General features: G+C 27.5%; 1 protein-coding gene across 1 annotated transcript; it reads right to left on the bottom strand.

Moving 5' to 3' along the window:
• Window positions 1-1,628: 1,628 nt before the first annotated feature.
• LOC145843086 (para-nitrobenzyl esterase-like) lies at window positions 1,629-7,579 on the bottom strand. The gene is made up of 10 exons (XM_082950550.1): window positions 7,299-7,579; window positions 6,545-6,662; window positions 6,176-6,377; window positions 5,484-5,614; window positions 4,367-4,596; window positions 3,873-4,131; window positions 3,320-3,480; window positions 2,888-3,058; window positions 2,223-2,346; window positions 1,629-1,862 (listed from the first exon to the last, which is right to left on the bottom strand). The coding sequence occupies exons 1-10, from the start codon at window positions 7,577-7,579 to the stop codon at window positions 1,629-1,631; spliced, it is 1,911 nt and encodes a 636-aa protein (XP_082806676.1).
• Between the last annotated feature and the right edge of the window lie 8,125 nt (window positions 7,580-15,704).

Here is a 15,704-nt window from a genome sequence, read left to right as displayed (position 1 = left end):
TAGCACTACACAATTCAAACTTTTATATAAACTTATTTTAACTTGATTTATTAGACAGACAAAAGTTAGTGCTGATTCAATGACCTAATACAGCTATCTGATATGAGTGACAAAGTGTCGTATAAGCTTTTATTGTTTTTGTTTCAGTATTTTAAAGTATCAATGGTGCATATCTATCTTTATCAATTAAACTTGTTTCGTTAATAGTATGAAAATTAAGAACTAATAAGCATTTAACTCATCAACATAAGGTCGAGGGCAGCGTACAAGCCGGATCTGACCAGCTAACCAGAAATTTCTGGCTCGCGACGTGTTTTATAGCTTGAAAGTAGTTTTTACAAAAGTAATAGAATGATTTTTTTTACGAATAAAGTTTTGAAGTGTGATTTTAGCTTGATTTTCTGTACCTAGTAGTAGTAATTATTAATTTATCGTTGCAAAAATGTTCTACTTTTAAACATTATAAAACTACTTACAACTTTAAAATATTTAACGGAACGTGAAAAAAAGCAACTCCGCCTCGCAAAATATTCTTTATATCTAGCCCATTATTGAAAACTATCCCAACAATAAGGTTAATTAACCAGGTAAATTAGACTGGAAAATTAAACTGTATTAAAATCAAAGGCATTCTACTAAACTAGATGTATCTAAGCTTAAGATATAACACTGAAAGTTGTCTTTTACTTTGCTAACAAAATAACTTGTTCCATTTACTAAGTAAGTAATTTATTTGGTCGTATTTGAGCAGTAATGCCATGGTCAAATAGTTGAAATGGCATAGTTAGTTTTTTTTTTGAAGTATAAGAATTAGAACTTTATAAAGTTTAAACATAGTTAAATATCTAAAGGAAACATCATGTTAAAGATCTAACAACATTCTGTTTTAAAAATAACTTAATTCTTTCAAGTTATATTTCGAAAGTAAACAAATTTTTGCCAAAAAATGCGTGAAAAAACAACAAAAAACTTTATCGTTATTTTCATAAGTTACGAAATCTTAAAAGACTTTAAGGATAAATATATTTTGTTAAATATGTTATAGCAAGAATAAAGTTAAGAAAAGTAATCAGGTTTAAAGCAAAGTTAGAAGATGATTGTTTTAGTCTTCTTTTACTTTGATAAAATCATAGAACTTTTTAAACTAGTTTAATTAAGTTATAAAAGTTATTTATAAAGGTATTTTGAGTAATTAGTACAACTCTGGTGCTATACAAGCAATATTTGTTTTTACGAAAAGCAGAGTTTGTTTTGATTATTTATGTTTGTATTAACTTTATTACACTAAATAACGTTTATTTGATTAAAATGTAAACATTGACAAAACTATTTATTTGTTTTAAAAAGATACCGAGTTTAGTATAAACTTAGTAACAATATAAAAGTAAAAATGATATGTCATGATGATATATAAATCATATTTTCGATCTGCGTAAGAGTAAAAAAAAAGGTATGTTCTAAAATAAGTAAAACATATAAAAAACTATGTAAATTTTGAAGTTTGCTCTTTAAATCAAAAAAATTCAGTTTTAAGAATGTTTGATAAATCATCTTGTAATCACAGTTTAATACGGTGGTGTTCATGGAACTTTCATATAAAATCATGCTTGCTCAAATATCAAACTTCTTTAAAGAAAGCTGGCGAAAAATGACACAACAAACGCAGCCAGCGACACTTTTACAGCGTGACCACTGTTTTCACCAGCATCAACGTCATTACTGTCACCACTGTCATCTTGATCGGAGAGGTCCACGTAAAAGTTGAGCGAGTCCCAAAAGTCGCACCTGTCCACCAAGTACTTGTTCAAAAGCGTGTTGTTGCGAGCGGCAATCCTCATGTTGGTGTAGTTTTCGTCTCCGACCTGGTTTAAAATTGAGATTCTTGTAAAATTCAACCTGATTTAAAATTAAGATTCTTGTAAAATAAAATGTACTCTTTCACTGTTTGTGTTTTAAGATAAGTGTGGGCAGTAAAAGAACTAAAATTTTAAACTAAATCATCAATTTAATACAATTAAATAGTTAAAAAATTATATTTAATGCTTCAAAACAGACCAACTTTACCAAGTTAACTTTAGACCAAGTAGTAAAGCAATAAGGCAATGTGAAACAGTCTCAAGACGTTTTAATTTGTTTAAATTTGAAAAGCCTAAAAAAGTTCCATTTAACCGCGACTTTTCGTTGCATTCGAATTTTTTCATGCATTATTATTATCACGCAACCTTGGTTAAGAATGTCGGCCATTCCGCGTAGTCTTCGCTTGAGGGGAATCCCGAGTGGGCGAAACTTGCAAAGTATTGGTCCAGCATGTTGCTCACCTCCCAATCGTCCTCGTTGAAAGTTAAACTGAAAATCAAATTTGAAAAATTTATATATTAGGAACAACTTCTTGCTTGTACGCAATAGTTTTGTTTGTTGTGAATGTTTTGTTTGCAAATAAAACATGTAAGTTTGTTTTACCAGTACCATGGTTGCTTAGTTTGTTTAAATGATGTTTTAAAAGTGGTATCTGATAATACGAAATATAGTTTATAAACAGTAATAATTTGTTATGTTTTTTTTTTCTTTATTTTGCACAGCTTCTGTTTTCTTAAATAAAATATTTTTTAAATTGTGCTTATCTGAAACTTCAATGGATATCTATCAAACCTGTCATTAAAAAAAAATACTATCTGAGGATATTTTTCAAATCTCTCCCATGTAATCTGCAAAAATCAAAAAAATCTCACCCATGTAAACTTTTTATACTTATTTGAAACAAATACCCACCCCTTGTTGTACGTTTTTTTTTAACTCAAATCCTTACACTGCATCTTTTAGCTTTCAACAAACTCTCTACAACTTAACACGTCCCAACTATTTTCAACACATTTTCAAAAAAACAAACCCCTTGCTGGGTCCGGTGCGGAACTCGAAGTTGAGCTCGGAGGCGTGGGTGGCGTATCCGCACGGGTAGAAAACCTCATCCGGGTCCCTTCCCTCGCACTTCTGGTTCTTGTCGCCGTGGTCGTACAGGTACGAGTACACCTGGTTGCTCGTCTGATCCCCGTACGCCAACCTGTACGTTTGTGTTTAAATGAATTGTTGCTTTTTTGATCACGGCATGATATGTACATCGCGAAATTATCTTACTGATCACTAAAATAGCTTCAATAGAAAAACTGAAATAAAACAACCTAGTTCAAGACGAATTATTAATTTTGGTAACAACCAACTTTGATTGGTTAATTTCATTGAAAAAAACCTATAACAAACTTATAAAAGCAACAAATAAGAAACTGTGTTTTTGAAATCTTTGCTCATCCCTTCAATTTTTTACCTGGCAATGAGTCTGTCGGGACAAGAGAAGAACATCTCGTTTATTTCATCGGTGAATATTCTCGCCCAGTTGTAGTTTTCATCACTGCGATCTCCCATCTTTCCGTAATACTCCATCACCTTCTTTGCCGTCTCCTCTCCTAACGCCAGAACGTTGAGAGCCTAAAAAATATTAAAAATTAATGATCGTTCAAATATTTAAATGATTTTTTTTCTTTATAACTCGTTAATAAATTTCAATTAGTAGCTCTGAATTAAGTAAAAAAATTAATTTTCAATTTTCTTACTTTTTTAAGTTGAAATGATTTGAGGTGAAATATTTTGAAAAATCTTAAGCTTCAATTTTTATTGATAATTGCGTATAAAACTAAATGAAAAATACAAAAATCTTCTTACTCACTTTTACACTGTAAATTAACTAAAAAGTAAAACTGTCTATTTTTCTGATTTTATAAAATTTACCAATAACATCAAACAAAATTGTTCAACAATTAACAATTAAACAACTTTCAAATTGTTCAATGAAGCGTTTGTACTTTTATTCAAACACCAACCTCAAACAAGTTCCACCTCAGGGGAAAGTTCCTGAAGCCGACGACCGCCCAGGCCAGTTCGTCCTTGGTCGTTCCCACCATGAATTCCTTGTCCGCGTTCCACCTCCCGTCCATGAAAAGCTTCAGTGGTTGGTTCACCAAGTGGACGCCGTCGATCACCGGCCGAAACGGTTCCACCACGCCCCACAAGTCCCTCTTGCGGAAGGCTTCCACCTGCGCGTCCAGACCGGCCGCTTGGATGACCAACGGATCCGAGTTCCTGTTGCGGGGGTTTTTTTTTAGCGTTTGTCAAAAATTTTGGTTATAACTTGTTCATGTAGAAACTCGAAGCTTTAGTGCTGTTATACAGTTGATAATTTGTTTTCGAGGTTTTAAGGATTTTTTTCGCTTGTGATTAACCAATAATCAGATTTATTTTACAAAATTATGCGTTTAGAATTAGCTATAAACTTCAATTTTCAACTCAAAAGCACCAACTACAAACAAAAACCGACATCAAGCAGTCCATCCCCGAGGTCTCCTCCGCGCACTCCGCGTTCCCCTCGTTCTTCCTGATGACGTCAATCAAGAACTTCGCGTTCTCCATCGACTCCTCCACCGTCTCGTACTGGAACACCCCGGGCGGGCTCTGCGAGATGGCCCTCCTGTAGTACCTGCCGCTCTCCTCCGCCAGCACGTGCATCAGCACCGACTGGCCTCCCGCGCTCTGGCCGAACACCGTCACCTGTGAGAAAACAATTAAATGGGTTAGAAGAAAAGTGTATTTTGGAAACTGCGCTCAGTTGTGTTTTTGGTTCAGTCTGCATTCTTTTTTCAACTTTGAAGATGATTATTTTAAAAAACAAAGCTCAACTTAGTGTTTTAAGACAAACGTTGGTTTATAAATCCGTTTTATCGGGTTTAGTCTGTATCAAGTTTCTTTTGAAAGCTATAGGTAAATAACTTTAAAAATGAATGTATAAAATTGCCACTTCTAGACATAAGGTATCAATAGTATTTTTAAGAAAAATAAGACTGTTCATTTCAGTAATCTAGACTTTATTGTAAATTAGCTATTTTTGAATATTTTACAACTAATACTTTTTTTTTATACGTAAACTTTTGATAGTTATTTCACACTTTTGAATTTGAAACGATATTAATTACATTAAACAAAAAACCCTATGTATATTAGAAATTCATTTTAATTCTGTTGTTTCGTCATATTTTATCGAGTAAAACCATTAAAGTAATCCTCATTTAACCTATAAAAAAAAATTATAAACAGTATTGACATCTTTAGTTGTATCTATTTTTATAGCAATATTTTACCTCAAGATATTTTACAACAAAACTAAAGTCTGTGTTTAATGTGGTTTAAAATATTAAGTTATTCTATACAGATAATCATTTTGTACAGATAACCGTAAACTATATAGCTTTTTCTTAACTTAACACCAATAGAAGACTTTTATAATATGTAATATGTTGTTTTCTTGAAAATTGATTTAAAGTTCTTGATACTTTATAAACAAATCATTTTACATATTCTTCCTTTTTTACCCTTGTGCATCAATGAAACAAAAATAAAACTAAATACTGATTTTTAAACGACTACCAAGGCGCACTGACTTTGTCCGGGTCGCCACCGAAGTTTTCAATGTTTCTGTTGACCCACTTCAGCGCCATCTGCTGGTCTTTGAGACCCTGATTCCCAACAAAGCTCTCCCCGTTTTCTTCGAAAGCCAAAAACCCGAGAGCCGCTAAGAAAAAATTGTAGTAAGACATTTAATTATTTGTTCAATTTCACACAATAGTAATAGAATACCTGTATGTAAAGTAATAAAGTAAAAAAAAACACATGTTCCTGAAAGTAATATAAAGCTAGCGGGTAAATATTTTGATGAGCAAACATTCTTTGTTGCTTGATGAAATTTAAAGTTTCTCCTAACTTGTTTTAAAAATAAGTCAAGCAGTAATGCAGCTTTTAAAGTTTGAATTAAATTTAACTATTTTCATGTTTCAGAACTAGATGACACTAAAAAGAAACTTTATCTTACTCAAATGTATCATATAGTTTAAACCTTTTGTAATTGGTTAATTGAGAAGTTTTTTTTTCTCTCCTAATTATTAATTAAAGGTTTGTTCTACCTTAATTCAATCAGTCTCAAGCGAACATTTAAAAAGCACTGCTTTGTTTAATCGAGCGTTAAATTACTAACAAACCAAAGTTTATACGCTTCATTGCTGAATTACCATAGTAACTCTTAGCATTTTAACAAGTCTGGTCGACTAGTGACCATGGTAATAAAAATTATTCTAACAAAGTCTGTAGTTGATGGTAACGACTATGGTGTCCGTGTACTCTACAAACAATCTCGAGTCGAAAGTGTCCAGCATTCCGGATCCTATTTGGAACCCTCCGCCGTGGATCCAGACCATGACCGGAATTTTGGCGTCTTTCGCGTTCTCAAAGTCGACGTGCTTCGGAACGAAAACGTTCAAAATCAAGCAGTCCTCAGATGCCTGAAATACAAGTAAACATGAGTAAAATTTGTCCAACAAAAGTACCACTTATGAAGAATGTTTTTTGCTTTTATACTCTCATAACTACTGTTTTTATTAGTAAATCGGAAAAAAACGAATAAAAAACTTGAAATAACGAATGAATTTAATTAATTAATATAAATTACGTCATTTCCGCAATCATTTGGGTTTCCGTTCATGCCGCACTTCTGAAGACACACAAGAAATCTTGGAACTGAAACGTTCATGTTATCAACTTTCGCTTTCTCTACGGGCGGCTGGAACCTGAATTCAGTTGACTTTTACGTGAATTTTGTAATTAAAACAAATGTTGTTGTTAGTAAAAAACATGTTTCAAATTATAAATGCAAAATAAAGTCAGTAATACTTTTTTATGTTAAATATCTAATTAAAATTTTTCAGATTTTTTTCAACAGAAATTAAGTAATAATAAAACTGTAACATACCAAAACACAAATACAGTTTATAGAATAACTTATTAAAAATTGCTTGAAGATACGAATCATTTTAAAAATTGATTCGTAGATATTTACTCATATATATTTGTATATGAAAATTTTATTGATATGTATTAGTTTAGTTTATTTCAAAGTGCAAAATTTCAAAAACTAGTTTAATTGTTTCATGTAGCTTATTGCTACAGTCCTTAGCTATTTCAATAATAAATAAAGACTCAAAAGTACATTACAGTAGTAAACAAATTACACAAACAAAAAAACATTATTACTTAAAATTGAGTTTTGTTTTAGCGTATATTAGTGCAAAAACCACAAGCTAAGAAATAATTGTACGACTTGTTTTGAACAACTTACTATTACTTATTGTTTCTAAAACATACTCATGTATATATATATATATATATATTTATATACTGTATATAGTTTTTAAAAAAATTCAAACCTCAATTTACCGACGGGAGGTTCGGCGAACGGAATCGCGAAAAAAGCGTGGCTGTTTTCGTTGGTCTGCCCCACAAAAGTCCCCGCTTCCGTTTCAACTTCGGGAAACGCCTCGACTTCCAAGGGAAATCCCCTGGTTTGATCCGTCTCGCGAGGCTTGTAGAACATTTTTTCTAAGCTTTTGATGAAGTCCAGAGTGTCTATGCCGGGCAGAGGGCCTTGGTGCTGTTGGCCGTAGGACAACTCAATACAAACGACAAATGTGAAAAGTAACTTCCACATGGCTGATGTCTAAGTTGTGTTTCAAAAATCTGCAAAGCAACATGTTGCATTTCACTCAAGTATCGTTATTTTTTCAGATTAAGAAAGTTTAAATTAACTACAAGTATTGATAAATGCTTGTAATGATGAAAAATTATAGCTTAGTTTATATTTAAAAATAATTTTATTTTAAGTTTAATCGTACAAGATTATAAAAAAAAGCACATTGAAAAACTTTGTAATAAAACTTCGCCGTTAAATCAACAACAACTTAAATATTTCTCAAAGAATATTTAAAGGTTTTAATAATTCCAAGTTTAACATATCATTTCCATAAAATTAATTGGTCATTAAAAAATCAATTTTTTTTAACTCTTTAAAACTTGTTTTTATTTTAATCTCTAACAAATTTAAAACTTTAGAGCTAATATATCTGTATCTTTAAAAAAAAGAAACATATTAAATCTATGATATCATAAAACAGTAATCTACTCATAAGTGTACATGGTAGCTTTAAAGCACACGTAAGCTTTCTTACTGTTTTTATAACCAAGTTGACTTTAATTAACTATGTATCGGCAAAAATATTGAACTTGAAGCATACTTATTTGTTTGTTTACAGCGTTTAATTATTAATTAATAGTTTTTGTGTAAACATACACATTTAAAATGTAAACACATTTAAGGTAATATCTAATTAGTAAACAATAAACTTGCCCATTTGATTTATAGCTTCTTACTTTTAAGTTTTGATGAATAACATAAAACATAAAAAACAGATCCATTTATACTTTATTGGTTTGATTGAAGTGTGACTTTTATTAGCATCGTTATAATAACACCTTAAATACTAATTACTTTATGATTACTTTTAGAGTAGGGTATTTATACAAGTTATAACCCATCAAAAAATCAACTATTTTAAAAGTTTTATTTTAATACATATCTACTAGACTTTATCATCTATATAAAGCTTTTATTCTTATAAAAAGTTCGTATAAAAAAAATAACTACTTCGTAAATTTAGAAAGTGTTTAGAAAATAGATACTTTAATTTTATTCAAACCGTATTCTAATACTTTCCAACGAAAAATTTTTGTCTATAAATGTTTAAATCTCTGTGCTTTTTAAAAACTTTCAACGTTTAATGTACTATATCAAAGTAATATTAATTTATCTAATATCTTTAAGTTTTAAAGTATTTGAGTAAAACAAATTTTTAAATATGATTTAAATCGTTATTTTAGTTCAGTTTACTTTTATGTGTCAATACTACTATTATAAATAAATAAACTTTTACGCCATACTTATATAAAAAAGTTTTATTCATTTTTTGTTTAAAAACTTTCGTGTTGTAGCGGTTTAGTTTTAAATTTATACTTTTAAAGTGAGGATTTAATTTTAAAACAAAGTGTAAATAAAGCAAATCTAGTAAATTTTAAGTTTTACAAAACAACTAAAACTTAAAGTAAAAATCATATTTTTAAAGTTATGATTTAGTCATTAAGTGTAAATATCGTATTAATATTAGAAGTTGTATAACTCCTTATCCGTATTCGGTCAGAATTTAAGTAGTTCTCATGTCTTTTTTACATAATCAAAAATAATAAAATACAAACGCGTTTACCTTTTTAGTATCTAAGCTGGTGATTCTCAAATATTTTCGAACTACGCACTGTCGATAATTTAAATTGAAAATATTCTTTATTGACTTATATCTAATTATTTTTATTAACCAAAATTTTATTTTGTTTAATTCTATTTTTTTGTAAATATTATAAATTTATTTATAACAAATAAAAATTATCATTAAACATTATTATAAAAACTAACTGTGTCTCAAAAAAACTTTATGTCGATTTTTAAAACATATTTAAGAATAAATTTTTTTAATGCTTTAGAAAAGTTAATGAATAAGTTTTCATAATTACATAAAAAGCGAAAACAAACTACTTTGGCATTTTGTTGGTTAAATATTTAAGTTTTATTTAAAATTTAAGTTAATATAGTTTTAAATAATCCATAAAACTTTTTAAAATATTTATTTAATATTTTTTAATACATACCAATAGTTTAAAGAAAAAAAATATATATTTTTTTTTTCTAACAAGCTTATCATTATGTTTGCCGATTATCAAATTTAAGTTAAGAAAGTATTGTAAGATTGTTAAATTAGAGACGAATATTTTAACTAAAAGAAACGGGAACAACTAGATCTATGTTTTATTTGCTTTTATTTTTGCATTTAAATTCTAATTACACGGAAAAAATTTTAGTGCAACTTGCTTCTAATTCTTTTTTTTTCTACAGATAATTATCTAAAATTAATATAGTAATAAAACATTAACTTTAAAACTTTTAAAATAATTATAATAACAATTAGAAGAAAGGTTTCGTTTTTTGACTTTAAAATGTATCAAAATGAAATTGTTAGAATAATAAAAATAGACTGAACTACAAGTTAATAATAATAATTAGTTAATAATTTTAAAATGTTACAGTTAGTAATTTTATTCTGTTTAGAAGCAAAAAGCTAAAAGATTTAGAGAAACAGAAAATAAAAATCTTTGTTTCAGTAATAAAACTTAAATTTTGACGTAAAAACATAACAATTATAACTATTCAAAGAAATGTAACAAAACTGCTAACTAACAGGTTAGCGTTTAAAAGTCTATTATAAGCTTGTAGTCAATATGCATCAAAAGATTAGAACAATATATATGAGTATTAATTTTTCTACATAATAGAGTAAAAGTTTTATAACAATTTAATAATAGTAAGTGATGAAAATAAAAAAAGATGTAAAAAGCTTTTATATTGCGTTAAACGAAAGTCACATAAGGTTTTTACTGGTTTAAACAAACATTTGATTTAGTGAAGTTTATTTTTTAAAACCAACCAAAATAGTTGTTAACGATTTCGAATAACAAAAGTATCAGATGCTGAAAGTTACTAAAAGAAAGTATGTTTTTTAGTATAAAACTAATAAGTATATGTTTGGAAAGGTTTTACTGTTTATTACAATCATTTTGTTTTTCGTTTCCATTTCCTTTATTGTAGTTTACTCAATAGTTTTAATTTTAAGCTTTCTTTGTCTTTAGGTAAACTTCTGAAAAAAGAGAACTTAGAACGTTTCAAACTACACCAGCGTTGCATAGAAATACAGACCTCTGTTTCAAAAGAGTGTTTTTTTTAGTATTTTAATAACTAAGTTAGTATGTAATACTTGAAAAAAAATCTGTTTACTTTATTTAAACTATGAAAGGTGGTTTATATCTACGTGTGTTTTGTTTATTTATAGCTTATCTTAAAATAAATTACTACTTGTACAAAAACTGTTGATAAAATCAAATCGTTTCGTTTGTTCTTTTATTATAAATTGTACATAATACTTGTGTTACAAATAGAATAGTACTTACTTAATAATAAAGGTTTCTTTTCAAATTCTTTCTTGCAGTCGTAAAAAAACTTGCCATTTCTTTTCTTTTTGCAATAGTCTATTTTTTTCTTACTTTCTAAATGTTATGTTTAATTAGTCACAAAGTTTTTTAAGACTAAAGTTGCACTTATATGTTTATTGTTTGTAAAACAGTTTAAAAAGAACTTTGAACGTTTTTAAATTGTCTAACTTTTTGTTAAAAAATATTTAATCTTTCAACGAGTCATAAGTTTTGTGACAGAAAAGTGTTTCTGATTGACAATTAAAAAAAAGAGTTATTTTCTGATATTATTAAATAACACCAAAAAGAATTCAAATAAAAAGTTATTCTGTATTAACTTACTATTTTCCTGTGCAAATGCAATTCCCAAAACCATCAAAATCAGTATTATAGTTAAAGTTAGCCTCATTTTATTTGAGCTCACAAATACCTACAGATCTACCTAAAGTGAATTTGCACTAGACATATATATATACTTTTTAAATATTTTTAGTTTCATATACCGCTTAAGGCATTTATTATACGTTATTCGGCGTATTTTGGTCGCTGAAAAGTAATCTTTTGATTGCGGTAGGAATAAAAAAATCCACAGCTTAAATTTTTCACGTGTTTTATATGTATGTAGGTGGGTTGTTTGAAAGAGCAACTTTGATTTTCAACTTTTTATACCTACATAAAAGTCAAAAACAAGTTACTTAGGCAACTTAACCTAACTTTCTATGCTTCAGTAGTACTTTCTGTCAACAATAAGTCTACGAATGCTTAGAAAACATTGTTTATCGTTTAGTTAGAGTAAGTTTAATATGTACTTAAGCCAAATAGTTCTTAGCTTGAAGAATATAACTCATAAAAAAATATATAGCTAGAATATTTTAACTGAAAGGATTTTAATAGTTGTTATTAAAAATAAAAAAAATTAAAGTCTTTTTCTTATATGATTTAAATTTATAAGTCTAAATTAATCAAGCGTTTTGTGACATTTATGGAAACACTTTTATATTGTAAGTAGAGTTATAGCATTCTAAAAATTGACCTTAGATTTTAAAGTACGAAAAGCTTAATATTTCCCGTTGCTGCAAATGATTTTTTTTTACTTTAATTCAAATTTAAGTTTGAAAAATTTCAGATCTTACATTTGCATTAAGCATAAAGATTAAGTCCCTGTTTGTATTTGAAAATCAATAAAATCTAAAATTGATTAAGCATCGATGCAATAAATGAACTTACACATAATCGGAGTTGTATTCATTATAATTTTTTGTTTTATAGTATAATATGTTTTACGCCGAGCAAATAAACTGCAAAGATATGTATCACTTAACAAATATAAAATTTCGTTAAATAAAAAAGAGTGGAATACTATTGAAAAAGCAAAACGTATAAAACGTATAATCTGAATTGTTTTTCAAAACTTGTTGTATAAGAAATTTAGGCAAAGGTGTAGTTGTGTCAAAATCTAAGCTTAATGGCCAAAATGAAAACTTTTACTACAGTATAGAATTTATATAGATTTAAACTAGTTTGTTTATTTTACTTTAATGTATATCATTCTCAGTTAGCGCTTCAACTTACTATTTTTATTTACCTTAATATATAAACCGTACTTTAATTCAACCCGTAAAACTTTAATTGTGTAAAAGCTTAGTTGTTTTATTACTGATTTTATGTTAGTTTAATCACGTTATAGCTGTTTAATGTTTTACTAATTTAAGGGGGAAAGGTTTTATTCCGTTAAATGTTTTTTTATCCCAACAAAAACTTAAAATGAAATTTGGTTTGTAGTTTGAGCTTACCTGTAAATAATAATGTTAAAATTCTATTTATAGTTCAGTACTTTACAGTAAAGTTTCATAGTGGGCCCACAACTTGAAAAAGAAAAAAAAAAATAGTTCTTTTTCAAAATTTGTTGGTAGAAAGCCAAGTTTCTAGCACATTTAGTTTATTGCTTAAAGTTAATATTATACGTTTTTTACTGTATTTTGATGAGTGTAATGAATAATATTTTTGCGGTTGGAATAAAAATTACAACGCCTCTAACTTTTTACATATTTCATATGTATGTGTATAAAGGTGTATTGTTTGAAACAGCATTTTTTTTTTGTTTATATTTTTCACAATTACATAAAAGTCAAAACTAAGTTACTTAGGCAACTTAACCCAACATGCTATACTTTAATAGAACTTTCTATTAACAATAATTCTACGAATGCTTAAATAAGAATTATTTTATCGTTTAGTTAGAGTAGGTTTAATATGTACTTAAGCTTAGTAGTTTTTAGCTTCAAAAAAAACTCATAAAAGTATATATCCGGAGATTTAAATTGGACGGATTTTACAATCTTTTAAATTCTTGAACAAGGAATGTCAAAGTCTTCATCTTACAGTTTTTAAAAATATAGGTCTAATTGAATAAAAAATTTATTTTCGAAGTTTGTGAAAACGCTTTAATATTGAAAATAGTGTTATGACATTCTAAAAAATGACATTAGACTTCAAAAAGGACAAAAAAATTACGACTTTTCGTTGCTGCTATTGATATTTTCACACTTTAATTCAAATTATTATTTGAAAAATTTTAGAACTAGCCTTTGCACTAATCATAAAGATTAAGTTTCTTCTTGTATTTAAAAATCAATAAATTGTATAATTCTGTTGATTAAACATCGATGCAGCAAATGATCTTACACATAACCGGATATATACTCATAGTAAATTTTTGTTTTTTATGGTATAGTAGGTTTTAGGTCGAGCAAACAAAATTTATAGCTTATAACACTTAACAAATACAAAGTTTCATTGAATAACAAAGAATGTTATACTTTTAAAAAGCAAAACTTGTTATACTTACTATTAGGAAAAACATACAATTTCGATAGTTTTTCAAAATTTGTTGTATAAAAAATCTAAGCTACATGGCCAAATTTTTACTACATTTATACTTTTAAATAGATTGAGTTTGTTTGTTTTTACTTTAATAATAAATAATTATAACATTAATCATTCTTAACTGTCGCTTTAACATACTATTTTGTTTTCCTCAAAATAAAAAGCATACTTTAATTCCACCCGTACCAACTTTACTTTTGTAAAAGCTTAGTTATTTTATCACTGATTTTATGTTAGTTTAATCACGTTATAACTGTTTAATGTTTTACTAATTTAAGGGGATAGGTTTAATTTCGTTAGATAGTGTTTTGTCACAATAAAAACTTATTAAGTAATTTGGTTTGTAATTTAGCTTACTATTAATGAAAACTATAAACATTTCATTTATTATAGTTTAGTAGTTTACAGCAAAGTTTCACAGTGGGCCCGCAACTGAAAATATGAAAATTTTATTAATTTTTTTCAAAATTAATACGTAGAAAGCCAAGTTTCTAGCGCATTTATATATACTGTTTTAAGTATATATTATACATTTTTTAACGTATTTTGGTCAGTGTAATGAATAGTAATTTTTTTGCGGTAGGATTAAATAAGTACAACGCCTTTAGTTTTTCACGTGTTTCATATGTATATAGGTGTATTGTTAAAAACAACGACTTTGTATTCACTTGCTTTAACTTAGATCTTTCAAAACTACATAAAAATCAAAAATAAATAGAGTTAACATTGTAAATAGAGTTATAACGTTCTAAATAATGACTTTGGACGTTTAAAAGTACGACCAGGCTAATATTTCTCATTGCTGCAAATTATATTTTCACAATTCAATTCAGAATTAAATTTGAAAAATTTTAGAACTAGCATTTGTATAATGTATTAAGTATCAACATGCTTTAGTGGTCGTTTTCAGTAACAATAAAGAAAAAAAAAACGCCTTTAACTTTACACATGTCTCATACGTATATAGGTGTGTTATTTGAAACAACAACTTAAAAATTATTCAATAAAAACAAACTGACTGTATTGACAACGAAGTTAAAAGCGTTTAATTAAAAAAAGCGAACTGAAATTGTCAGAAAACTCTTTATTTATAAGCTTATATAAACGCAATTCCTATATTTCTTAACTTATTCACAAAAGTGTATTGCAGTTTTCTTTTTTAATATCAAACTACTGTATATGCACACAACTAAAACAGTTGAAAAAGCAAGTAAAGAATAATTTTTCGAGATTTAAAATCAGTTTATAAAACATTTTATACTTTTTTTAATTATCTGTTTTTAACAATCAATGAATTAAGTTTTTTTTATTACATAAAAAGCAAAAATAATTTGTGTAGCATCTTTGTTGAATATAAAAACATCAAATTCATGTACTTTCATCAAAATCATTATTTAGTAAAGTTTTAAATCGAAAACTAATTTTATGTTTGATTACAAACTTTTTTAAAACATACCAATAAATTAAAAGTTTTTTAAGTTATCTTATTTTATTATCATAACTTATGTTATGTATGACGATTCTAAGATCTAACTTAACAAACAATGTAAAATTATTAACTTAGAGACGAAACTTTTAACTGAAAGAAACGGGAATAACTAAATCTATAGTTTATTTACTCTTTTTTTGCATTTAAATTTTAATTACATTTTCACGTATTTCATATGTGTATAGGTGTATTGTTTATAACAACAACTTTTAAACTTACTTGGTTTCAGTTAGATTTTTCACAATTAAATAAAAGTCAAAAATATGCTACTTTGGCAACTTAACCTAACATATTATTTACTTTTGTTACATACATTATAACTTTAGTAACA

Source organism: Thalia democratica, chromosome 8 (genome assembly GCF_965202585.1).
Source record: "Thalia democratica chromosome 8, ktThaDemo2.hap1.1, whole genome shotgun sequence".
NCBI lineage: Eukaryota > Metazoa > Chordata > Thaliacea > Salpida > Salpidae > Thalia > Thalia democratica.
The sequence above is the reverse complement of the archived record's forward strand: the minus strand, read 5'-3'. Positions and strand labels throughout refer to the sequence as shown.

Coding starts and splice junctions, on each gene's coding strand:
- LOC145843086 (XM_082950550.1), bottom strand. CDS start 7,579: ATGTGGAAGTTACTTTTCACATTTGTCGTTTGTATTGAGTTGTCCTAC. Junction 6,378..6,544: donor CAAATGATTGCGGAAATGAC/GTAATTTATATT, acceptor CTTGTATTTCAG/GCATCTGAGGACTGCTTGAT. Junction 5,615..6,175: donor TACCATCAACTACAGACTTT/GTTAGAATAATT, acceptor ATTTTTTCTTAG/CGGCTCTCGGGTTTTTGGCT.